We start from the raw sequence: 26,233 nt of genomic DNA, 5'->3' as shown, positions 1-26,233 counted from the left end.
CTTATCTTATACACTGTAACTTATCTTTGATCTCTTATTACAGGGCGTGGAACAGAGGGGCTTGGAGCCAGAAATGAACTACCGCGTCTACAGCTGTGATGATGTAAGTTCTTAGTTCAATAGTTTAGCTCAACGTCACTCAAAGTCAAAGTGGGTCGAGGCAATGATATTACGAGTATAACTCCATGCAGATAGGTTATAGGCGTACAAATTGTACAAGTTGGTTTTAGTCGCGCCTAGGTGAGCGGACCACCACCACCAGTGGACGGGCAGCAGCGTCCCTCAAATTCGGTGCACTCGACTGCGATCGCCAATCCGCCAAGCGTGGCGATTATGTTATTCTCCCCCCATCCGGCACGTATGGAGGTCCAAGGGGGAGGCCTATGTTCAGCAGTGGACGTCTTATGGCTGAGATGATGATGATGATGATGAGGTGAGCGAGAATAGGGTTGTTGACACATATTGAAGTATCGTCAGTAAAGGGCGGGTGCCAGACTTTGACCATCATTTGTGAGTTTTGTATTGCCTTAAGACTATGGATTGCTTTAAAACAAACCCGATCGACAAAAACTATTAATAAAAAAAAAATCAAATACCCTATTGTGCACGTGCTACCGAGCTCCCGAAAGAGAGACTGTCACGATTTTGATAGCACACGCAGTGCAAGTGTTATTTTAAACGTCAATCTTCTATGAAATTATGACGTATACCGGGTGTGGCCTGTAATACGAGCAAAAAATTAAACTGTAGGCTGTAGGTACCTACTCCTCATACTGACCAAAATTAGTTCAAGAACTTTTAAAAATACGAGTAACTTGCGTTTTTATTTTTAATACACTTTAAAGTTCTAAGTCTACATTATTCTAAGACACAATGTATTGCGAATTTTGTTGACTATTGAATGATCGTCCGGCGAAGTGTATGAGTATAACCTATTTATAGTAATATAACATCATTGGATCGAAGTCGAGGTTGGTAAATCCTTACAATACACATATAATATGTAAATATATTTTATAAAATAGTTCTTAGCAAATTTATTTTAGGACAACAACAAGCCAATGAGTCCAATGACATAGCTACCTATACCTATAATCTGTTAGGTATTTAAATAAAAGTAAACAAACAATTTGTACATTTTCGGATAGGTAGTTATAACATTTATTGTGTAACCGCACCGATTACAAAACCGCCGCAGTCACTGAACGACCTGACTATTATCACTACATGATCGTGTAATGTTTTCATCTACCCTCAAGTGGCAAAATCTTGTTTACTTTTATTTAAATACCTAAAGATACAGATACCTACTTATTCGTGACGCTCCACGGGTAAAAAATGAAAATTAAATATATTATTTTCAGGTAACTATCGGCCCATAGATAAATACCATAAAACTATAGACATATTATTGTAAAATATATCTTAAAACACATATACGCGCCCTCTCGCGCTCGAGAGGAGGCCTGTGCCCAGCAGTGGGACGTATATAGGCTGAATTATTATTATTATTATATTATATCTTAAAACTAAAAACACACAATTACTTATGGCAGCGATGCAGTTCGCAACCCCGCAGTGTCAGGGAGCCGGCCGCGGAACCGCCGGAACTTGACACTCTTCGGCCAAAACTCCTTGGTGAAGGTCGCTAGATGTTCAGTAAAGGAACCTTATAGTGGCTGGCACTTACGCTGTTATTAACGACGCTCACTAATGTGATAAGATACGTACCTTTTCCCGTGGAACGTCAACTTTGTTTAAACTGAGAGGTGCAAAAGTGTAAATACTGTAAGTGTAAATCTTTGACGTGGACTGTACCTAAGGAGATGACCTACTGTTTTCCAGATAGTGACGGATGACGGGCTCGTGCAGCAGGTGCGCCTGCGTCGGCCTCTCACGTCACGGGACCCGCAGCGGGACGAGGCCGAGTGAGTCCTATTTATTATTTATGAACTCCGGGAACATAATACCACAGTGTAATTAATTAAAAAATTAAAAACACGACTGCTGCATTTTAAAGCGAACTGAAAAGCTAAAAATAATGTTCATATGTTAGTTACATAACTTTATGAATCTAAATTGGAATGTAAATATACTCTCACGGTCATTCACAGTAAATACTAAGGGTTATGCTCATTTATGACCGTGAATGTAGGTGTACGTGTACATTTAATTTCAATTACAATCGGGGGACCTTGGTGTGCCTAAGTGCATCTCATTCAAAAGGGACCGACTGCAATAGAAATTAAATGTACACGTACCTACATTCACGGTCGTAAATGAGCATAACCCTTAGTATTTACTGTGAATGACCGTGAGAGTATATTTACATTCCAATTTAGATTCATAAAGTTATGTAACTAACATATGAACATTATTTTTAGCTTTTCAGTTCGCTTTAAAATGCAGCAGTCGTGTTTTTAATTTTTTAATTAATTATTTTATTTTAAACATTTTAGTGAAAAAACTAAGTATTAAACTATGATTTTAGGTAGGTATATAGATTTCCCCCGGCCATTTAGTTTGTCCACGAAGTTTTTTTTATGTGGATATTAGCTTCTGGAACTGGGACCTTTTAATTAAGCTCACCGTTCCGGAATACGTCCGGGCTTCTTTTCTGTGGACAATATGTGGATGTGTTCACAATTTGGGATATTCGACATTTTTAAATATAACTTCTTAGAAAGAAGTAGAAATTTTTAATTATAATGGCCATGAGGGTTTGAAGGTCCACAATAAAGACTCATAATTTAGGACCGCGTGCAGCGCGCCACGTACGTTGGGCTACGTTCGACTCTTTATGAGAAAGTCGAAGGCACCTGGCTTTGAACCGCGTGCAGCGCGCCACGTACGTCAGGCTATCTACGCCCGACACTCTTAGTATGTTCGGCGCCCGGTTTTGCAACGCGTACGGCGCGCCACGTAGGTCGGGCTACGCCCGACGATTTAAGTATGAGGGCGCCAAAGGCACCCGGCTTTGGAACGCGTACAGCGTGTCTTGTACGTCGGCTACGCCCGACTCTTTTAGGATGAGGGCGCCGAAGGCGCCCGGTTTTGAAACGCGTACAGCGCGCCACGTACGTCGGGATACGCTCGACACTCTTAGTATGAGGGCGCCGAAGGCGCCCGGTTTTGGAATGTGTCCGGGGCGCCACGTACGTCGGGCTACGCCCGACGCTTTAAATATGAGGGCACCGAAGGCACCCGGTTATGGAACGCATACAGTGCTCCACGTACATCGGGCTACCTACGCCCGACCCTCTTAGTATGAGGGCGCCGAAGGCGCCCGGTTTTGCAACGCGTACGACGCGCCACGTAGGTCGGGCTACGCCCGACGATTTAACTATGAAGGCGCCCGGCTTTGTAACGCGTCCGGCGCGCCACGTAGGTCGGGCTACGCCCGACGCTTTAAGTATGAGGGCGCCGAGGGCGCCCGGTTTACGAACACATACAGCGCGCCACGTACGTCGGACTACCTACGCCCGACACTCTTAGTATGAGGGTGCTGGAGGCGCCCGGGATTGGTAAGCGTACAGCGCGCAACGTACGTCGGGCTACGCCCTACGTTTTGAGTATGAGGGCGCCGAAGGCACTCGGCTTTGGTAAGCGTACAATATTATACTAAACGTTGGTACGCCTCTTTTGGACACTTCGGGCTTTCGGCCCTACGCGAAGTTTACCTTTGGTGCGCCTTTAATTTGGTGTTCAGACATAGAATGACAATACACTTCTATTGTTACAGCCGACCTATACAAGTATAGAAAGACATAATATATATAATCATTGTCACTTAAATACTTCTTACTATTATGAAAATTAGTTTAGTACTAAAGTTAAGAAGAAATGATTGAGGTTGGTATGTACCTACCTACCTACGCACGTGTTAAATCAAAATCTGTTTTTTTACAGTCGGGTTGAATTAGTAGTCAAGTACAATTTTATTCACAAGAAATATAAGAATGCAATAAGCCATAAATTATTCAAACCCTATCGCTTAAATCGAAGTTCACAGGTTTAGGTTTCAATAGGGCGATTTAGAACATGTTTGTGTTTAGTTCCTTTTACCTTATAAAAATATATACAAATCATATAAATGATTTGTATATATTTTTATGATCAGCAGTCAATACCCTTTCATTTGATAGCTCACTAAATTAGATAGAAGGATTTATTTTTCTTAGCACATTTTGTAAATCCTTATTTAACCAAAATAAGACTTAAACGCGTATGCTGCATATATATATTTTAAATCGTCTTTCAAGGCTCTTAATTTTGAGACCCCACTCGATAGGATTGCAAGATTTTTTTTCTAAACGTGACGCAATTTTGTGTATTACGTCCGCCATATTGGTTTTATAATAACGTCACATAGCCTATGTTAGTCGGGATGACGTAAGGATTCTAATGATGTATCATACATTTAAATCGGTTAGGGCATTCATATATACATACAAACATGAACGCTGAAAACAATACACTCTTTTTGTTTGGGCAGTCGTGTAAAAAGTAACAATGGTCCGACGGCCCTTGACGTGTACCGAGCTACTAACAATGCGACTACAGGCGATGTATGCAGCTCGGGTGCGCGCGACCCTCCTCGTCTCCCCACGTCGAACGACTGTATAGACTGTTATAATACTATACGTAGGTCTAATTAAAGTACCTAAGAATGGTAAGAACGAAAAATAAGCTAAATGACAAGTTTTGATAGATGGTAGTCGATGTTGTTTTGAGGATCACATGTCAATATGGGTGGGTCCAACTTTCTCCGAGGTCCAAGTTTCGGTACAAAAAGTAACTTCAGTCAACCTCAGTACTGTTTGTACCGAGACTGACTGGAAGAGCACGACACGCGTTTCCGTGAAAATTCGACGGAAAATAATTGTGCAAAAAACAGTATGTTGACTCGTATACAGGGTGATTCAGGAGACGTGAGCAGGACGCTCCAACACTCCGCATTTTGTAAATTATAAGCAACTGCTTCGTATCAGTATTAGTGAGATTAACGATAATTTTCTACTCGTGTTTAAAAAATAATTATAAATTTATTTACGACATGCATGGTGACCCTAAAATTAGAATACTAAACTACCGATATTCTGTGTCAAATTGAATGTCATCACTGTCATCACGGTCTGATTACTTTTGAAAACTCGTATCTCACTCAAGTTTGACAGTTTATTTTCTTCGTAATCAAATGCTGTCATTACGGTTAAAGAGGTTTTATGTTTATTAATTGGGTCTTGTAGGGTAACCATGATTGTAGAGAATTAAATTTGCCCTCACCAAAAAGTTAAACAATAGGAAAAAGTGTGGTTGTTTCACCTAAATACGACGGTGATCGATCAATTACCACCAGTTTCTGATCAGTTCAGATCAGTTACTGAGTGTGCAGGATTAGTCCTGCTCACGTCTCATGAATCACCCTGTATGTATTATAATACATCTTGTACAATCTGGTACCTAGTACAGTGCAAAACAAATAAGAATTTTAAGGCAGATAGTTTTTTCATGTTTTTTCAGCCGTAAAATCACCAGCGCCGACCGCGAGCGCCTCAACGCACCAAGCATCGAGTTCACGATGAGTTTCGTCGACTTCCAACGGCTATTCCAGCGCGTGGAGACAGTCCATCTTGACGCGGAGACCTCCTGGCCCGAGCCTACCCTCGCGGACAAGATGAAATGGCAGGTGAAGATGCATCAGGGGGCCTGGAGGAGGGGGGTCACGGCAGGGGGGTGCAGGAATTATGTCCGTGAGTATATTTTTAATGACTGCTGCTCAGTACCATCTTTACCATAAGGGCACACGGGCCCGTGCCAAGGGCCCCCATCCTCGGGGGGCTCCGAAGGACAGACAGTAACAGTATATTTGGTTACCCATAATAAATAGAAGATCATAGTAGAAAATTTTTAGTTTAATTCGCTTTCTTTACTTTCCAAAAGGGCCTCAAATTCTTATGTGCCTAAGGGCCCCAGCATAGTCTAACAATAAGGCGGCCTTGTATTCATATTTCGAAGGTATTTCTCTCAAATAAGGACGCTCTGCATGTGTAGCGTGTATGATCTGTAATTCTGTAAAGAAACGTGAAGTGTAAATGTTAATAATATTCCGATATAGGCCGCACAGATCCTATTCATCTATAAGAATTTCTGTGCGTCCAAAGGTAAAACGGCCGTTTTTGTTTTGAGTTCATAGATCGACGAATCCAGCAACATAAAAACTAGTTTGATGTATTCAAAGGGTACTTAAAGACAAAATACAGTACGTAGCGGCTCCCTTTTTTAAGCCCCCCCCCCCCCCCACATCTGGCGTCTTTCGAGCGTCGGCGTCTACAATTGTATGGCCGACGTCGACGCAACGTCGACGCAGCGTCGACGCAACTGCGCAGCGACGTCATTTTCCATAGCGCTGGACCGACGCCGACGTCGCCGACAGACGCCGACGCTCGAAAGACGCCAGATGTGGGGGGGGGGCCTATAAATATCTATTGTTAAATTTAAATAATCACGATTATTTAGCTGTGGCGCTAGTGAGCACGTTGATGGGCTCTTAATCCAACCTTGTAAAATTCAGTTTCCTGTGCGACACGCTAGCGTACATACTTACAAATCTTACAACACAAATATAGTTCATACAAAAATGTGAAGATCCGAAAAGGGAAACTAATGAAACCTCCACAGGGATAAACACAAAAACAACTTTATAATATAGCACTTGACTTTTTTTTTTTAAACAGCAACATATGTGATAATAAATTAAATTTATTCTAGCTTCGAATAACACGATTTATTCTAACTTCAACTTCACTTTAAGTGTTTACAGTTTCAATCGATGGTGACGACAACGACTGACTACTCCGGGGCCGCGTTTTATACCTGTTTCTGGCAATGTTGCCGTACCCGCAAAATTTTATAAAATAAATTAATCGGAAATTATTACTTAAGATGTGGTTAGCCGGGTAGTCTGCCGTGGTTGTTACACTATAGTCTATCAATGACAGCCCAATTGAAGAAGTCACTGAGTTTAAATTACTAGGCATTAAACTAGACTCCGGCATAAACTGGAAATCGCACATCCAAAATATAAAATCAAAACTGGCAAAGTTTGTATATGCCCTTAGTGTTTTAAAAATAAATACAAATTTAGAATCTGCTATGACGGCTTATTATGCGTACGCGCACGCCTGGCTGAGTTACGGCGTAGTCCTGTGGGGTGCGAGCACCGATGCTCACCAACTATTTGTTATGCAAAAAAAGTGCGTCCGCATTCTGACCAATACGCGCATTCCAAATAGTTGTCGACAGCATTTTAGAGACCATAAAATATTAACACTACCCTCTATGTATATTATGGAGGCAGCAGTATTTGTCAGGAACCACCCATATTTATTTAACGGAACGGAAGTATTCAAACCTGAGAGTAGACGAAAAAATCAAGTCATCTTACCGCCTAGCAAGCTTGCCATAGTTAAAAATGGTCCCTTCTATCGATGTGTCCAAATAATGAATAAAATCCCCGAGACTGTTAAACAATTAAGCGACATTAAGTTATTTAAAAATAAATTAAGGAAGATGCTTATTGAGAAATGTTATTATACCATAGACGAATTTTTAGAAGATGACATGACATAAAACATTATTATAATTTTTTTATTTCAATCAATCAATTTATTAATATACATATACATTAACATTTTTTTTTCCTTGTATAAAATTAATTGACATCAAGTAGGTAATACTCTAGTGTTTGAATTTAGTTTAAACCTAGTATTGCATGATAATTACTTTAAAGTTTAAATCATTTACTTTGCTATTATAATTACTGTAATTGTAAATTTTATTTAGTTATTAAGTTTAGTTATTAAGTAACATGTCCTGTATTGTATACCCTAGCAGGGTGTCATGCACCTACGAAGACTAAAATGTAAGACCTATTGTACTGATGAGCATGAGAACAATGGATTAAATGAATATGAATATGAATAAAAGATGTGGGTAGCCGGGTAGTCTGCCGTGGTTGTTACACTAAAAAATGTGGGTAGCCGGGTAGTCTGCCGTGGTTGTTACACTAAAAGATGTGGGTAGCAGGGTAGTCTGCCGTGGTTGTTACACTAAAAAATGTGGGTAGCCGGGTAGTCTGCCGTGGTTGTTACACTAAAAAATGTGGGTAGCCGGGTAGTCTGCCGTGGTTGTTACACTAAAAGATGTGGGTAGCCGGGTAGTCTGCCGTGGTTGTTACACTAAAAGATGTAGGTAGCCGGGTAGTCTGCCGTGGTTGTTAGACTAAAAGATGTGGGTAGCCGGGTAGTCTGTCGTGGTTGTTACACTAATAGATGTGGGTAGCCGGTTAGTCTGCCGTGGTTGTTACACTAAAAGCAATAAAATCGTGATTACTGTTACACATTCGTCGTATGACGTTATCCGTATCATTAACTATCCATTTTTACCCCATTTTCCAGACTTCTTCCACATGAACCCCCAAATCCAGATAGTAGTCTCCGAGACCGACACCCTCGTAGTGTCCCTCAACCAGCACAGCGTGATGGAGCCCAAGGTCATCGGCTTCAGCGTCTACAAGCTGCCCAAGCTGCTCGTCGAGACCGCTACTCCGACCCAGTTCAAGAAGCTCAAGAGTACAGTCAACTCACAGTATACGAATAGCAGACAAGTTAGTCACAGGTGAGATATACATAATATAAAGCCTGGCCAGGAACACAGTCTACACATACAAAGCCTGACCAGTAACATATGATCATTGTCAAGAGGGCGCTGTTATTTTCAGGTGCCAGTTTAAATAATATGAAAAAAAAAAACTGGTCAAGTGTGAGTCGGACTCGCGTTTCAATTACATCACACAATTTTCAAAATTTTTTTTGTAGGTGAAACGTGACGTGAGTGAAACGTCTTGAAAAACCCGAATGGGTCAATCAAAAACCAGATGTAACATGAAGTTGTCTGGCGTGGTGGCATATCTCTACATCTCTGAAGATTAAATGCCGAACAATAGTACCTACAAGTGTCCAAATGTGTAGAGCTGAAAACTCGAGTGTCCGACGGGTCGCGCTTCCTACAACTTCCGAAAGTGTTTTAAAAGCGAAGGCCGAAGAGAGATAATACCTACAAGGTGACCAAAAAATAAGTGTATTCCCGTAGCCAAGGAGGTTTTGGGATTATACTGAGCAACTTTTAGTATGGGACCAACCCCGAAATCGCGAAAATAGAAGTATCCTCCCATAGAAAACGGACCAGCCAAAATGTATGAAACAGCCAAATTTTTCTTCGCGATTTCAAGGTTGCACGTTGGCAACGGGAATACACTTAGCTTGTTTTTTAGCCACCCTGTATACCTACTGCTTTTTAAAACACGTAACAATAGTAACCTAATCAATCAGTACAGTCAGCAGCAGAAGTTGCTAAGCGGGAGAGTGGTTTAAAATGATCTGGACGCGACTTTATAGTTAAGACAATAAGAGCATGTCAAGGTAATTTTGAACACCTCGGCCGCTTAGCAACTTCTGCTGTTGATTGTACTACAAGTACCATTGCGACTATGTGCCAGATACAGCCTAGTCGCATTTTTTGTCTTCAGTCCGACTCTCGCTTGAAGCTAAAGGCACGCCTCTTTGGGGAGCTTCGGGCCTTCGGCCTTATGCGGATATCGGCCTAGGGCCTTCGCAATAGCTGTCTACATCACGTTTCACTTAAACCATTGCGGCTGTGTCCCTAAAAAAACATTAACCGCATTTTTGTTCTTAAATCCGACTCACGCTTGACTCTAGATTTCTGATAGGTTTTCCTGACATCTTTAGGTAAAGGACTATTTTGTGTATTTTTTTCAGAATTTTAGACCCAGTAGTTTCGGAGATAGAGGGGGGGGAATGGTCATTTTTTGTCTATTTTTTTGAATAACTTCTAAACGTTTTATCGTAAATTTATAAGAAAAATATATTTGAGATTCTCAAAATGAGCTCTTTCGTTTGATATGTAACACGATGTAGTTTTCAAAACTTTGTTTTTTAATTTTATCGTTTACCCCCCAAAAGTAGCCCCTATGTTTAAAATTCATTTGTTGACGTTACATATCCGTCTTTGGGTCACAGACTTACATATGTGTACCAAATTTCAACTTAATTGGTCCGGTAGTTTCGGAGCAAATTGGCTGTGACAGACGGACAGACGGACAGACAGACGCACGAGTGATCCTATAAGGGTTCCGTTTTTTCCTTTTGAGGTACGGAACCCTAAAAATAGTTCCAGTGAAATTCCGCAACATGGCGCGTGATCATGCGGGTATCCCTGGTCAGGCTTTAAAACAATACAATTATTCGACGAAGCCGTCTAGATAAGGCAATCGTGTGGGGTGCGAGGAGCGAGGGGTGGGTCGCGCGCACCCGAGCTGCATACATCGCCATTGTTAGTAGCTCGGTACTACTTACAGGGCTAGCGTATCTTACTCGTATTTGAAATGTTTTGTTTAACTATCACGCCCGTAAAGTTTTATGGATAAAGGGGTATACCTAATATTTTGTCTTCACAAACTCAACGACCGTTACAGATGCGACCTCCAGCCCGGCTCCTACCTCATCATGCCGACCACCTTCGAGCCGCGCGAGGAAGCTAACTTCTCGCTCCGGATCTTCTCCACCAAGACCATCAGGATGAGGGCCTTGGACTCCGCCCCGCAGATGATCAAAGCTGCCGTCATCAGGGCTCCACCTGGCTTGGAACTTAGCCGATCAGTCAGGTTAGTATTTAAAGGTGCCCACAGATTAACAGTTCGCCGGACGATATCAGCCTATCAGTTAAACGCAAAAGGTTCCGAACAACTGACAGCTAGGCTGATATCGTCCGGCGAACTGGTAGTGGGCCCCTTAATAATATTTAGATCACAACGGTTAACTCACGTGAATTATTAGTCGCTAATGGCGACCTGTTTCGGGCCCATCATGGGTCCTTCTTCAGACTCGAGTGCTCGAAAGAATGCTCAGTGTATAAAAACGATATCCATAGTAAGATCTTTGTGTGGTTAACTAACTCGATATAATGTGTTTTTGATCAAAGTTAATGTATGAATTATCAGAATCCATTTTAGACTATTCTAGTTAGAAGCGACACCAGAGCTTAATAGACGATCTTACTGATAGACGGTCTTCTCCACATTGAAACTATTTTGAGTAGGATAACCAAGTCCCGATGGTCACCTTTGTGAGTGTCTGCCAAGCACTTCCGGCAAAAAAAAACTGGCAGACTTCTTTTTACTGTGTCTACATGTAAATTTCTAACTGCTGCCATAACTATTATTTCGGTATCAGATGGGTTAAATCAGGCCCTCTTTTTCGCACCGGAAGTGGCCTTCTTTTTCGTACTTTCGGCAAGTTCCGCCGTGGAAGACTATCAAATTCGAACTTAGAATCACTTTTATGGGAAACTATTGTGCTTTCATCGTGATGTCATGTCGGTACGAGATATTGCGGCCCGCTCTCCAACCACTACGCGCCAACATTTTTCTAGAATCCCTTTGGCTTGACAAACTATAGTAGATGCATTAATTTCTTTTATTAAAGATCGACCCTACGCGCCTACATTTTTCTAGAATCCCTTTGGCTTGTCAAACTATAGTAGACGCATTAATTTATTTTATTAAAGATCGACCCTACGCGCCTACATTTTTCTAGAATCTCTTTTGCTTGTCAAACTATAGTAGCGCAAACCAAACTGACGAGCGGAGTCGTGAAACTTCTCATTCCCGCTCGTGTGGTCGAAGGTAGATAGGCTGCGAGAGATATATTTTTGACGACCGGCCTAGAGAGTATTAGTGACCCTACCTGTAAAGCCGGCGGTCCTGGGTTCGGATCACGGTGAGGGTATTTATTTGTATGATGAACACAAATATTTGTTCCTTACTTTTTGGTATTTTCTATGTAGGTATATATATAAGTATGTAATTTTATCTATATAAGTATGTAAGTATATCGTCGCCTAGCAGCCATAATACAAGCCTTGCTTAGTTTCGGGCTAGGTTGATCTGTATAAGATGCCCCTGATAATTATTTATGATCCCGGACGCCAGTCTAGTTTGCGTGTACTACAGCTCATATAGAGCCCTTGTTGTTCCAGCTTCGCCCAGTACGAGGCGATCTTCCTCCAGCTAGCCGACGAGCATCGAACCATCGACGCCTTCGAGCTGCAAGAGTTGCTGGACGCCTGCCTGCCCAACGATTATATCAAGAGCTGCGCGTCCATCGACACGTGCAAACAGATTGTGCTATCGCTTGATGTATCCTTTATAATACCCACTACCGCCCCCTACCCACGATTTTTGACCCCCCCCCCCCCTAAATTCATCCAAAAATCATGCTTCGAATGACCCCGTTTCCTACGTCATTGCTACCATCCCAATTTGAAATAACGTAATTCATGAATAGCGCCGAAAATACAAAAGAATACTTCGGTAGCCCCTAGACCGCCAAAGACGTCAACTTACGCGCGAGGCTACAACCCAATATCAATCTTAATACATTCCGACAAGGTTTAATGAAATACCGGACACGATAGGCGTTGAAACGGGTAAGTAGCTGAATGTTTTTGTTCATCCAATCATAATTAATGGTGTTATCACGTATTATTTAGAGATTCACACTTCTTGTCGCATAAGTCGCATGTATGAATTTGTTGAGGCATTGGATCTGAGGCCAGGCTACCAGCCTGATGACACCTGTGGCTTTTATGTCTCAAGTTTTCCAGCCACACTTCGTCGTTCTACTACGTACTAGTTACTACCTAGACCATACTACATAGACCTTCCTTAGCCACCCCCCCAGAAAACAGGCACAGGCCGCATCAGCCTCGCCAACTTCAAGGACCTGATGTGCTCCCTGAAGCACTGGCAGATGGTATTCAAGGCCCACGCGCGCGAGAAGATGGGAGTCTTGCTAGCGGAGCGCCTCAGAGATGCGCTACGAGAGGTATTTGTTACATTTGAATACCTATTTACATATTTGGTTATGTGGCATTATTTAAAATCAAATTACCGAAGTACGAAACTCCTAAAAAAAATCATCATCGAAAATCAAAATGTCTAATGTACGAATTTTCTTTCCTTTTCGATGACGGCGACCCCAAGTAAACATTATGGATGTTGTCTAGCGTGAGCCCTAATGTGGCTGGCCATTTATACGTAGGTATTAAAGTTCCAACAGCTTATACGCTGGGTGAATTTGGGGCGTGATCCTGAATGTCAACTACTTTATAAGATGGTCATACTAAACAAATTTCCCCATGGGGTTAACCACAAATTCGCGAAAAGTACTAGTAGGTAAACGAAACGTGTGGGCGCAGGAGTATATTTTTTTTACTATTTTCATATCGATCCGAAGGGAAACCTTAGGCATATACATCAAAATACATTTTGACATTCGAGAAAACGTCCTCAAAATCTCCCAGTATCATCTAAATGAAGAAAAAACCTCAGTTGTTACCACTGGTAACAACTTGGTAACTAGTGGGAATAACACTGATTGAGTCACGATTATTTTTTTCAGGTGGGCTTCGTTGTTCCCGACAGGGCGATGACCTTGTTGCTTCTGAGATACATGAGGAAAGACGGCATGCTGCGGTTTGGAGACTTCGTGTCCACCGTCATGCACTTGCATCGAGCGTTCAGTAAGTTTATGTCTAACTAGTGACCCGCCCCGGCTTCGCACGGGTTAACAAATTTTACACCTAAACCTTCCTTAAGAATCGTCTACTGATAGGTGAAAACCGCATAAAAATCCGTTCAGTAGTTTTTGAGTTTATCGCGAACAAAAAATTTCTTAATACTCGTTTCCTAAAATCACATATCGATATGATGGTGTTGTGAGTTTCTTTTTGGGAAATGTAGGTACACAGATTTTCTATATACCTAAAGTTTTTAGGGGGTTATAGGCAGTAGTTATACCCCTACAGCTGACTCCTTAATTAATTTATAACACTTCGTTGAACTTCCTGAGATTGCTTTGCCATTAATTTACACGTGACAAAGATAATTTCGTCATCACACAAAGATTTATTTAAAGTTGTACTACACTACACTTTCATTATTGAATTTAGGAATTGTTATGTTATTTCTCCTCAAAATCACGAGCTCTCGATCCTAGGAGAATACTCGTAATAGTGTCCCAAAAGTCCTAAAGCTGCCATACATTTATAATTCCTTCCATTCCATCACCGTCTATGAAAAAATGGCAACAGAATGGAAATAAATATTTGGGAAGAAAAAAAAAGATCAAAAAAATATTCTCCTATCCGGATCGAAAGAGCTCTTGATTCTGTGTAGAAATAACATAAAAATTCACAAATCTGAAATAACGACATCAATATTGACCCATATATACAACCAGTCTGTTTCCTTATTAGGTATTTTACTAAGTATTCGTTTGTTTTTTCAGACGTATTTTACACAAACGCGGCCACGTCAAACTACATAAACCTGAACCTATCTGAGGCAAGTATTATTTTATTTTCTTTTCACTCAAGGCACCTGCTCAAACATAATTATCAGCACGGCTATTACAGCTAGAACATCTTATATTCGTGACATTTGTGACCAATATTTAAAAAGCGCTGGTGGCCTAGCGGTAAGAGCGTGCGGCTTTCAATCCGGAGGACGCGGGTTAGTACCCCGGCTCGTACCAATGAGTTTTTCGGAACTTATGTACGAAATATCATTTGATATTTACCAGTTGCTTTTCGTTGAACGAAAACATCGTGAGGAAACCAGACTAATCCCAATATATAAGACCTAGTTTCCCCTCTGGGTTGGGAGGTCAGATGGCAGTCGCTTTCGTAAAGACTAGTGCCTAACGTCAATTCTTGGGACCCCAGGCTCCCATGAGCCGTGGCAAAATGTCGGAATAACACGAGGAAGCAGAAGAAGATTTGTGACCAATATTTATTTGTTGCAGTGGCTGAAATGTGCGCTAACCTGTTAAATCATCAGTTGATCATCATTCTTGTTATGTTTGTGTAAAAAGAGGACGATTTTATATCGATATTCATAATTAACTAGTTTTTAATTAAGTGACATCTTCATACATATACATTTTGTGGTAATCAAATATTATATCGATGGTTAAATATTTGTCATTATTAACATATCAAGAAAAACAGCACTGTATAAAAGTATCAAGTTAAGTAATACTTTAATGATATTTCACAATATATATTGTTAATTTGAATTCTTTAATGCTGCTTTTATGAATGATTCGTAGATACATTTTTGACAGTATTCAAGCTATAAGACATAATTCATGTAAATGACATAGCTTAAGAACTTACTCTAAAAATTAAACGTAAACGCTGCCTACACACGTAAAAATCAATAAAATACTGAAACAACAGATAACTCTACAAGATTCAACATACTGACACAAAGTTCTAGCATATAACACTTACGATCGAGACAATACGAGGGTGGTATGATAAGTAGTGAGCCTACTCATGGAAAAAAATATTTTGTTATTTTATTATTTTTATTTTTCAGTTCCCTTTCAAAATGCACTTTTCCCAACGCGTCTCCAACTATTCTTTAAGCCCTCCATAAAATATGTCTTCGGAAACTCTGCAAAATACTCATCCGTGGCCTCTATGACCTCTTCATTTGACATGAAGCGTTTGCCTCCGAGCCAAGATTTCATGTTTGGGAACAGAATGAAATCGCAAGGAGCCAAATCCGGGGAATAAGGAGCGTGCGGCAGTATTTTGTAACCCAATTGATCCAGTTTGGCCTTGACGATGCGAGATGAATGGGCCGGAGCATTATCCTGGTGAAACAGCACTTTTTTGCGGGCTAAACGGGGCAGTTTTTAGGGTTCCGTACCCAAAGGGTAAAACGGGACCCTATTACTAAGACTTCGCTGTCCGTCCGTCCGTCCTCCGTCCGTCTGTCACCAGGCTGTATCTCATGAACCGTGATAGCTAGACAGTTGAAATTTTCACAGTTGATGTATTTCTGTTGCCGCTATAACAACAAATACTAAAAACAGAATAAAATAAAGATTTAAATGGGGCCCCCATACAATAAACGTGATTTTTGACCAAAGTTAAGCAACGTCGGGAGTGGTCAGTACTTGGATGGGTGACCGTTTTTATTTTTGGTTTTTTTTGTTAATTCTTCATCAAATCGAGACAACAAATCAGAGGAAAATTGCCCAAAAAACGGTCGCCATCACCTTCCCGGCCGACGGAACCGTTTTTGCTTTTTTTGGAGCACTTTCACCAGGACATATCCACTGCTTTGACTGTTGTTTCGTTTCGGGAGTTTAGTGGTGCATCCACGTTTCGTCCACGGTAACAATTCCACTTACACTGTTTAAAAAGCTATAATTCATGAAGTGATTGACGGAATCATTTGAAACTGTCAATTTTCCCGCGTCCAAGATGGCGGCTGTAGGCAAAGATATTTTTAATATTCAGCCATAACGCATTGCTTCAAAGTTCATTATTTATCATACCGCCCTCGTAAAAAAAATCTCCCAAAATTTATTTATACGAACTCAATTTATTTGTGCGTGACGAACCGGAAGCTAGATTTTCCTTAGAATTAACATATTTGCTGCCTAAATAAGCGCTGATACTTAATATAAAAAATATATTAACAACCTAATTTTTTATTGTATTTTATTAATTAGCCGTTATACCTGAATTAAAAAAAAGTCTCGCCTTTTTGTTACAACCGCATGTGTGTGGCCAGCTTTACAATCGAATACTCGACGCATTTAAGATTAAATTAATGTAAATGTTAGTTAAGTTCAGAAAATTATTATAAACGATCTCGCTTTAAAAATTAAAGTATTATTAAGTGACATTTCTAAAGATCACCAAGGTGGCGTTATGCTATGTCCACACTTGTGCCGAAGTTACTTTGTGAAAAAGTTTCAGAGAAGAAAAAACATATTTTGAATAATTTATACATTTTAAATTTTATTTTAAGTTTGAATCGTGTGTCGATAGATGGCAGTAAATGTACCGTGACTACAAAATTTACTTTGGCAATAGCCCTCTATACTATCTATTCTCTTTGGTATTAGTATCCAAACTTAAAACCACCTAGGGATGTGTGGTACGGTGCTCTGAACACCGTAGTCTTGACTTCGTGCTTGGCCAATTATTAATAAATATAGTTCGTTTTTTTTAGCATTAGAAAGAACTTGCAAGAAGGTAAGCGATCTTGACATGTATTTTAATTGAAAAATGCTTTTTAAAAATCAAAAACTATTACTTATGAAAGTCGAAGAATATAAATGATCGTATTAGATTCATAATTGTTACATATTTGCCGTAAGATATTTTAAAAATGTGTTTGTCAATTAAAAGACACATCAAGATTGTTTACCTAATTTCTAATGCTAAAAAAAACGAAGTATAGTTGTGCTAAACTTTCTGCTACTCCATATAAAAAGGAAATGTCATAGGGAGCATCATTCGGCGCGAGAGCGAGAGGTATAATTTTAGCATGCTGAAATTGCCAATTTCTGCAGTCTTTAACTTGAAAGCTTGGTGGTCTTTAGAGTTTAGTAATATTTTCTTAAAGCTCTTTTATAGTATAAATCGCTTCATTACTAAGATTTCCACCGACTTGGCGTTTTAAATTAATTGTAAGACATCTCTTTTCACGTGAAATTGCAAATTCCTTAATAACATTATTTTATTTATTTTGTATCAAAGCTGGGTATTATCAATTTTTTTTGACATCAGGGGGCCTAACCAAGATTACAAAAGAGCTTGTCTAAGCTAACTTCGCACCGATTTAAATAGAACAAAGTGATGAGGTGTCATTATAAATGCGAAATATTAATGGAAATTTAACATTTATGATAAAGTTGCCACACTTTATCATTGTAATGCCATGCAGAGTTTTCTTGGTCCGACTCTATCAGTCTGCGGCGATTATGATAGCCCACGCAGTGCGTTATTTAAACTTCATAATTTCATAGAAGTTTGACGTTTACTGACACGGTTACACGATCAGTCCAGACTGACAACAGACTGATAAAATTACGACACAGTCGCCGTTTGGAGCGCAACAGTCATTTCGTCTTGTCTAATATGGTGACTGACGCGAGAATGACACGAACAGAGGGCCTACCGCGAACCTCGTTAGACGTGTTGACTCTGTTGCACTTGTGAATTCGTACGTAAGTGTGACAGCGAGGCAAAAGTCGAAAGTGGTGCGCGGTAAGCCCTCTGGTTACACGATCAGTCTCCTATCAGTTTTCTGTCATTCAAAATGGACTAACAAATATTATCTAAAAATTAAAATTTTAATCAGTCCCTCAATCCATCAGTCCGCATGTTACACGATAATTCTCCCGTCAGTCTGACCAGACTGATGGACTGAACTGACGCCAGAATTAGCGTGTAACCGATGTCTAAGTTAGGCCTGAGTTACACTTGTAAGTTTTACTTACGTAAGTAGGGACACGGCTATACTACAGAATGAGAGACGAATATCGTTATCTCATTCTAACAAATAGCTGGGACAAAGCTATTTGTTAGAATGAAGAACTTACGTAAGTAAAACTTACAAGTGTAACTCAGGCCTTATGTAATTGATCTAATCACAATAACTTTACACATTGTATTTGTATGTAATGTACTATATGTGCTTACAAATAAATGTATGAAAAATTACTCTCGTGTTTATTTTTATTATATATTATGTACGTAGGTACACTTTAATTGACCGAGCGAAAGCAAAGTTCTCCTTTTCAGCTTAGGCAAAAAAAAATCGTGTCTCCCGGATGTTCGATCTCGTATACAAGTCGCGTTTCCTATCAATTTTCTTCTGGCATTTAATATTCCTGTCTAGAACACGTGAATCTATTCTTAGTTCAACCACACGTAGGGTTTGCACGACGGATCCGAAATGTATGGGAAGATCCGCGGATCCGGATCCAGATCCGGATAATTTCATACATTTCGGATCCGGATTGCAAACCTTAACCACACGTGAAGCTATGTCACAGAAGAAATAATAGTACTACCGTACAGAAAGGACACTTCTTACAAACCATTTTATATGCATATTTTGTGATCTTTCTAAAGCATTTGATTGTGTGGATCATGGAACGCTCATTTTGAAATTAGAACACTATGGTCTGTCAGTAAATGCCCTAAACTTTATGTCTTCTTACCTTAACAACAGAACACAAACAGTTGTTGTAAACAAAACCCGGTCTAGTGGTACTGTAGTCCAATTAGGAGTGCCACAAGGTTCTATTTTGGGTCCATTCCTGTTTTTGGTTTATATAAATGATTTGCCATGTGTAGTAGAAAATCTTTGTGAAATTGTTCTTTTTGCTGATGACACATCATTACTTTTTAAGGTTGATCGTAAATCTACCGATTACAGTGTAATTAACAGCACACTCGTTAATGTACTAAACTGGTATACTATGAACAATTTGCTTCTTAATGCTAAGAAAACTAAATGCATTCGATTTTCTTTGCCGAATGTTAAACCAGTCGATACTAAGATACTTTTGAATAATGAATGCTTAGAGATGGTAGATAAAGCACTGTTTCTTGGTTTAACATTGGACAAAAATCTACAATGGAGTCCTCATATAAGAACACTAGCAAACAAATTAAGTTCGGCCGCTTACGCTGTGAGGAGAATTAGACAATTGACTAATGTTGAGACAGCTCGCCTTGTTTATTATAGTTATTTTCATAGTGTAATGTCATATGGTATTCTGGTTTGGGGCAAAGCAGCTGACATACAGACTATATTTGTCTTACAAAAGAGAGCCATTCGTTCTATATATAATTTAAGGGTGCGTGAATCATTAAGAGAACTTTTTAAAGAAATTAATATTTTAACTGTAGCTTCCCAATACATATATGATAGTATTATTTATGTTGTTAAGAATCTAGACTCCTTCACTAAGAATTCTGATGTCCATAACTATAATACTAGAAATAAAAATAAGCTTGCTATCAGAAAGTTTCGTGTTCGTAAAGTACAGAAGTCATTCGTTGGGCAATGCATTCATTTTTATAACAAGTTACCTGAGGATGCTTTAAGATTACCCTTTCCAGCTCTTAAGAATTACTTAAAAAAGTCATTGATGTTGAAGGCTTATTACAGAGTCGAGGACTACTTGACAGACAAACATGCATGGTCCAAACCAGAAACTGTAATAACGACAAGTAGCAATTAAAAACATTGTATTATGTGTAGAGTTAAAGGTGACTCAGCTCAGGTAAGAAAGCACATCAAATTGTATGAAAGCATCTCATAACAATCAGTTAGATTCATATAATATGTATTCTCATTTCTTTTATTGATTTTATTTTCTTTTCCTTTTGTAAGATTTGATTTGTTTTCTGAAAGAGCTACGTATTTGTGATTTCATGTGCATATATTTTTATTTTTTATATCAAATTCTATAAAGTTATGTACTCACTGAGTATAATTGCATGAATTCTATAGTAATTTAAATTGTATTAATTACTCGTAATGCATGTTAATTATAAGATGTAATAATGTTTTGAAAAGATGTGTCCCGCCGAGTTTGTTGCCGGTCCCATATTGGGATACCCTCCTCCAATTGAGGGGGGATTTAAATCTTCTCGGGGCAGAGGTGTACGGTTGGAGCCGGTAAATTTATTTGACGTTCATAAGCGCATTGTAATATGCCTACTTGAATAAACTATTTTTTATCTTTATCTTTATCTTTAACCCGAAGTTTGACAGCGGTTCAGGGTCGAATCATGCTATCCCTTTCTAATATATGGCACTATCCCTTTCGGCTATTTTGGGTTGTCAAAATTCAAGTGATTATCTTATCTGTGGTCGTGCACGCAAAAGGAAGTCAAGTGGTGCCAACCCTAATAATTGCTCGCAGCAGTGCTGTGCCGAACGGAGCCGAGATCGACCGAAGTCAGGAGTGTCTCCCCACTGGCTATATTTACAAATATGCGATTGTGCATGTCCATATCCACATGAATGTGCATATGAACTATGTAAAATGCCACTCTAATAGTAGCATAGGTATGTATGTATCAAACATTACTATAGGTAGTAAAACAAAATATATATTCACAAAAAACGACGCAAATATCTAGGTACATCATGAGTCAATAAGTAGGTAAGGTACAATTATATGTATAATTATTCACTAATTACTACTTAGTTCTAAATGCAACGCAAGTATCGAAACACTGCTTGTTGAAGGTAAAATAATCATTAAATAATACTATACAGGAGTTTATAACAGAATATACACAAAATCATAATATACATTACAATTATCAAGTCGATACACATTTTTTTAATAATAAATCGAGCTTATTTCAATAAAAAGTACTATTAAAACAACACCGTTATGCAAAAAAAAGTCTTCGTTATCTCTTTAAATCTTATATCAAGTGTTTCATGGATTTATTATGCCGTATTTTGACTACAATGCTTGAACTATTATTATGCAGATGTGTGCGCACTTTGGCTTTGGTGCTTACAATTTTTTTATGCTTGCGTATTTTGGTGAAAGTGAATCACATTTCCGTTACGTTATGTTTGCCAGTTTTGAGTGTTTCGATTTTGCCTATTATTATTTATTCAAAATTCTGTTACTTCTTTTGTTTTGTATGAATTGATTTACAAGATTACATGTCATATCAATATACACCAAAATCATATATTTGTCCCGGAAAATATACTCGTAAGAGCCATTGTAAAAAGTTTATTTTCACATCGTTCAATTTTCAGATTCAATTGAAAAGCAATCACTTAAACTATCGATTTCATGCTTTACTGAAATCCATTACATTACAGCGAGCGAGCTCATATATGTAGTAGTATTGTGTAAGAATGTATGTCATACTTTTTGAGATAAATAAAAAATAACTACTTTTTCCTCCCTTTTTTTGTTTATATATTTTGATATTTTTTGTGTGCTAATACACGCTTCGAATACATTTTTCTAGACATCATGACGAATCTAATGAGGTATCACACGTATTTTTAGGAGTAGTATCATTATTTTTTACCATTTTCAGGATCTCAAACAGACTAATTATTAAAAATCATAATTTATCAGCAATTGAAGACAATTAACTAAGAGTTATAAACACTTAAATAACTAATTTCATGTTTCTAGTAGTTGAAATGATTTAAGATATATTTATGCATTCAAATTGCATGGCCAAAATATATTTATTATTAATAAATAATAATGTATAATAATAGGTACTATTTTTTTTTTTTAGATAGGTACCTAGTCGGTCCATACGTCCTGTCACAAAGGTATTGGCTGATAAAATGTAATACGAATGTTTTAATAAAATAATATACCCATGATTTGAAAGCTTGTTTATTACTGATCAAAACGTATTAGTATTAATTTAAAACTTATATCGTGACTTTATTTTAATCCTGGTTACATTGTGATTGTCGTTAGAAGCGAACACGCGGCAGGATTGTGAAAAACAAGTGCGAGTCGGACTCGCGCACGACGGGTTCCGTACCATAATGCAAAACAAAGGCAAAAAAACGGTCACCCATTCAAGTACTGACCCCGCCCGACGTTGCTTAACTTCGGTCAAAAATCACGTTTGTTGTATGGGAGCCTCACTTAAATCTTTATTTTATTCTGTTTTTAGTATTCGTTGTTATTGCGACAACAGAAATGCATCATCTGTGATAATTTCAACTTCCTATCTATCACGGTTCGTGATATACAGCCTGGTGACAGACGGACGGACGGACAGCAGAGTCTTAGTAATAGGGTCCCGTTTTACCCTTTGGGTACGGAACCCTAATTATACGTCACAAAAGGGAGTAAGAATTCATTAAATATTTTTAATTCTTTATTTGTATGAACCTACTTTATTAGAACTTTATTTTTTCACCAGCATTTAGTTATTCGACCAGTCTGCAATTCTACTATGTAATACCTTTTCAACTTAGGACACTTTCCAATAACACGCTTATTTTTGATTGCCATACGACGAGTACATTTGGTAAAACGTGTACAGTAGTAATTTTAGCAGTCCAATACACTTGTATTATATATCTAAATAAATTTTAAAGACCTAGCTTTTATTTTATGTAAGATTCAACCATTAAAAAAATATAAATTAATAAATATGGATCAAAATACCTTGAACAGAGCGCGTATTTTTGTGGTGTTTTTACCATGTTTTTTTTTTCAAATATGTAACTAATAATATGCAAAACTGAGACAATAAATTACGTTGAACTATGTAGTTAGTAAGTTATCATAAAATAAGTTTTTAAATCATGTATATATGTGAATAATAAGAGAAACCTATCTCTATCTATAACATTTTTAGTAAATACCTTTGTGACAGAATTTATGGACCGAATAGGTACCTATATATTAATTATACAGTATTTTAAAATGTTGTTGACTTCAGTTATTAGAAACTAATCTTCGCTTTGCATGTATTGTGCATTTGTAGAGTAGGTACCTATATTGAAGTATTATACTTTTCCTTAAGGCATTCACTGCCAGGGGGCGTGGCCTAGGAACAAACTTGTATGACAGTGAACGCACATGTGCGTTGGGGGCAGTGAATGTATTAACTTAACAGTACCAAATTATTATTATTTTTAAATAATACAGTCCAAATTAAATCTTATGTCTATGGCACAATTACAATAACCTTCGTCACAAAGTTATGTACAGACATGAAACTGTCAGCGTAATAGGTACTTATTTAATTTGGAAAATTCTCATATCCAATACATTTTTACAGGTGTTAATAAATGGCCTATAGTGATGAACTGAAGGAGCAGCAACTGCATATTGGCGTGAAGTGACATGTCAAGTTCAAGGTTTCATTTAAAAGTCACTAGATGGCAGCCCTTTCAACTCGTAAGGTCCCTATACATGCAAGCAGTGCCTCAAGAGTGCATTGAAACTACTTTTCCTTACTTCCACCGTCCTCCGCTACCGATGCTGCTTTGTGCAATTCATAGAGCTGGCACAGCTGTTCGTCGCTCATGTGGTCGAGCAGCTTTGGGTCCAAGTATTTGCCTACTTCTTTCCTCTTTGCTTGCTGCAGTGGTTTCATCTGCTTTGCCAGGTTTATGGCATAGTCCTGGTGATTGAAAAAAACTTTGGATTGAAATTGGAGACAAGATTAAAGCCCTATAAAGAAGGTCAAAGGCAGTTAGCTTCACAGTAGGGACATTTCGAGGATGCCATATGCCATGGTTCAGTTTATATCAATGAGTTTCTCTAAATTGTGTTTGAGCCAAGTCAGCATAGAGTGAGCATACGCGCGAGGCAATTTCCTTGTGCGCAAACCGGCCAGTGTAGACGTATCTTGCGCGAGGAAATTGCCTCGCGCTTATGCTTGCTCTGTGTGGACCCGGCTAATGACTAGTTCCTAAGGAATTGTTACTAGTTAGCATAACTATAAACCTTAATTTTGGCTTGCATTCACAATACTTTTATATTTTAAACTTGTATTTAAGTAAGAACAGTGAGTTATCAGATTGGTTATTACCCAATACAATGAAAATAACAACAGTATTCAAACCCTGGTTTTTCTTTGGTGAAAAACCTGCATACATATGTGAAAAACAATGCTGTAAAGTCCCCAATCTGTAGCTAGCTAATCCTTGTACAAACAGCCACACTCTTAACTGTCCATTGGTGGACCTTATGCCTTATGTAATAAGGTTTAAGTACAAACTTTCAGTTAACAGTGTGGGTGATGATACAAAAGGTTTTTTGCACAATAGTAAAATATATGATCAAAGAATTAGATATGTATACAACTTCATATAATCTTGTAGCTCTCATATTATTTGTCACTGAAGAGAATGAAGCATACAGAAATTAATTTCCTTGAGCGTATATATGTCGGCGGCCGATCATAAATCAGGCGGATCGTAATGTTCCTGTGTAATGTTTTGACGATAGTCACATTAAACCAATATATAGGTAGGATAGGTTCGTTAGGTTGCTTCAGATGCCCGATGGGCAAACTGCCCAGAAATAAGGCTCAGGGAACGAGTCAAAGATTTTCACGTTTCACGATATACCTAGGCATTTCACGATATGCCTGATCTTACGATCGGCCGCAGACATATAGATTAATGTAGCTTGTTCACACCGTCCATTCATTAAGAAATATCCTCGCCTCCTCCGGACCACACTGTTTGTGCCTTTTGAACTCGTCTCTCGCGTAGTTGTCTCCCATCACACGAAGTTCCGCGGGCAGCGCGCGGTGCACGCGGAATATCAGCTTGTAAAGCTGCCGCACACGGGACACGTGCTCTGACGACATGCTAAAAAAAGGCCGAAAACACAGAATGTATTAAAAAAAAGCTATGTATGATGTTAAAGCTCGGTTTTCCTAGAATAGTGGTGCAGTCATATAGCGGCCGTTACCATACAAAATAATACGGCTAAATAATCTAAATATGAATGGCACGTATTTAACCGGTCAACAAATTAATAGAATTTGAGTAGTTTAAAAAAATAGAAATGGCTACTAAAATTAATAGATTGGCAACAAACACAGAGCCTTAAAATATTAGAACTATATTTTAATGCCGTTACAGCTTTTGTTTATTTTTATATCTCATAGTCTTTAAACGTACTAGCAGATATTTTTAGTAAGTAAAAAAAATATAGATTTCATTTATAAATCCCGTTTGTTGACCGTAAATGTTATGAAACACGGCACGATTTCGTAAACATAACCTAAAAATATACTTGTAAAATTACTTACGTTTATGAAGAATGAATCGCAGTTTGTATCATAACATTATTTTGTATTGTTTTCCAACATTTCAATTAGCACATTATTTCGATTAGAAGTATAATTTTACGAAAATCTTTTGTGATTCAGGTCAGTGAACTTCAGTGTCAAAGTCAAGTGACATAACCTGTCAAGGGATTTTTTTTGTTTTTTAATTTATTATGAACATTAGCAACTAGGCCATCAGCTCAAACACAAAACAAAAATTTTTTTTTTTGTTACTCCGCTCCCATTCCGCTCCATGTCCGCTCCGGATGTGGCACAGGCTAAATCCATACTGCCTTCTAAACGCCACAGATTATACATGGTTCCAAATGTAAAGCAAAGAATAGTATAAATATAATATACCTATACGACAGTCACAGACACGACAATTAGTCCGATAGCAATAACTTTTGAAGTTATAAGATTATTAAAGTGACATTCCATTTCCAACTGCAGCTGCAAT

At 38.6% G+C, this 26,233-nt stretch overlaps 2 protein-coding genes across 2 annotated transcripts in view; one reads left to right on the top strand and one right to left on the bottom strand.

The window, feature by feature from the left end:
- Window positions 1-18,379, top strand: part of LOC134679255 (calpain-C) — a 53,437-nt gene extending 35,058 nt beyond the window's left edge. Inside the window, exons 6-15 of the mRNA XM_063538144.1 lie at window positions 44-103; window positions 1,846-1,928; window positions 5,524-5,753; window positions 8,460-8,679; window positions 10,556-10,744; window positions 12,118-12,277; window positions 12,822-12,965; window positions 13,542-13,662; window positions 14,430-14,485; window positions 18,311-18,379. Coding sequence (XP_063394214.1) covers window positions 44-103; window positions 1,846-1,928; window positions 5,524-5,753; window positions 8,460-8,679; window positions 10,556-10,744; window positions 12,118-12,277; window positions 12,822-12,965; window positions 13,542-13,662; window positions 14,430-14,485; window positions 18,311-18,379 — 1,332 coding nt within the window. The remainder of the gene's footprint in view (window positions 1-43; window positions 104-1,845; window positions 1,929-5,523; window positions 5,754-8,459; window positions 8,680-10,555; window positions 10,745-12,117; window positions 12,278-12,821; window positions 12,966-13,541; window positions 13,663-14,429; window positions 14,486-18,310) is intronic.
- Window positions 18,380-21,179: 2,800 nt separating this feature from the next.
- On the bottom strand, window positions 21,180-25,885 carry LOC134678162 (succinate dehydrogenase assembly factor 3, mitochondrial). Its single transcript, XM_063536616.1, has 3 exons — window positions 25,756-25,885; window positions 25,135-25,309; window positions 21,180-24,111 (listed from the first exon to the last, which is right to left on the bottom strand). Exons 2-3 carry the CDS (start codon window positions 25,306-25,308, stop codon window positions 23,932-23,934), a joined length of 354 nt encoding a protein of 117 aa, XP_063392686.1. The 5' UTR covers window position 25,309; window positions 25,756-25,885; the 3' UTR covers window positions 21,180-23,931.
- Between the last annotated feature and the right edge of the window lie 348 nt (window positions 25,886-26,233).

The sequence above is a fragment of the Cydia fagiglandana genome, chromosome Z (genome assembly GCF_963556715.1).
Source record: "Cydia fagiglandana chromosome Z, ilCydFagi1.1, whole genome shotgun sequence".
Lineage (NCBI taxonomy): Eukaryota > Metazoa > Arthropoda > Insecta > Lepidoptera > Tortricidae > Cydia > Cydia fagiglandana.
Note: the sequence above shows the minus strand (reverse complement) of the source record. Positions and strands in the feature narration are given on the sequence as shown.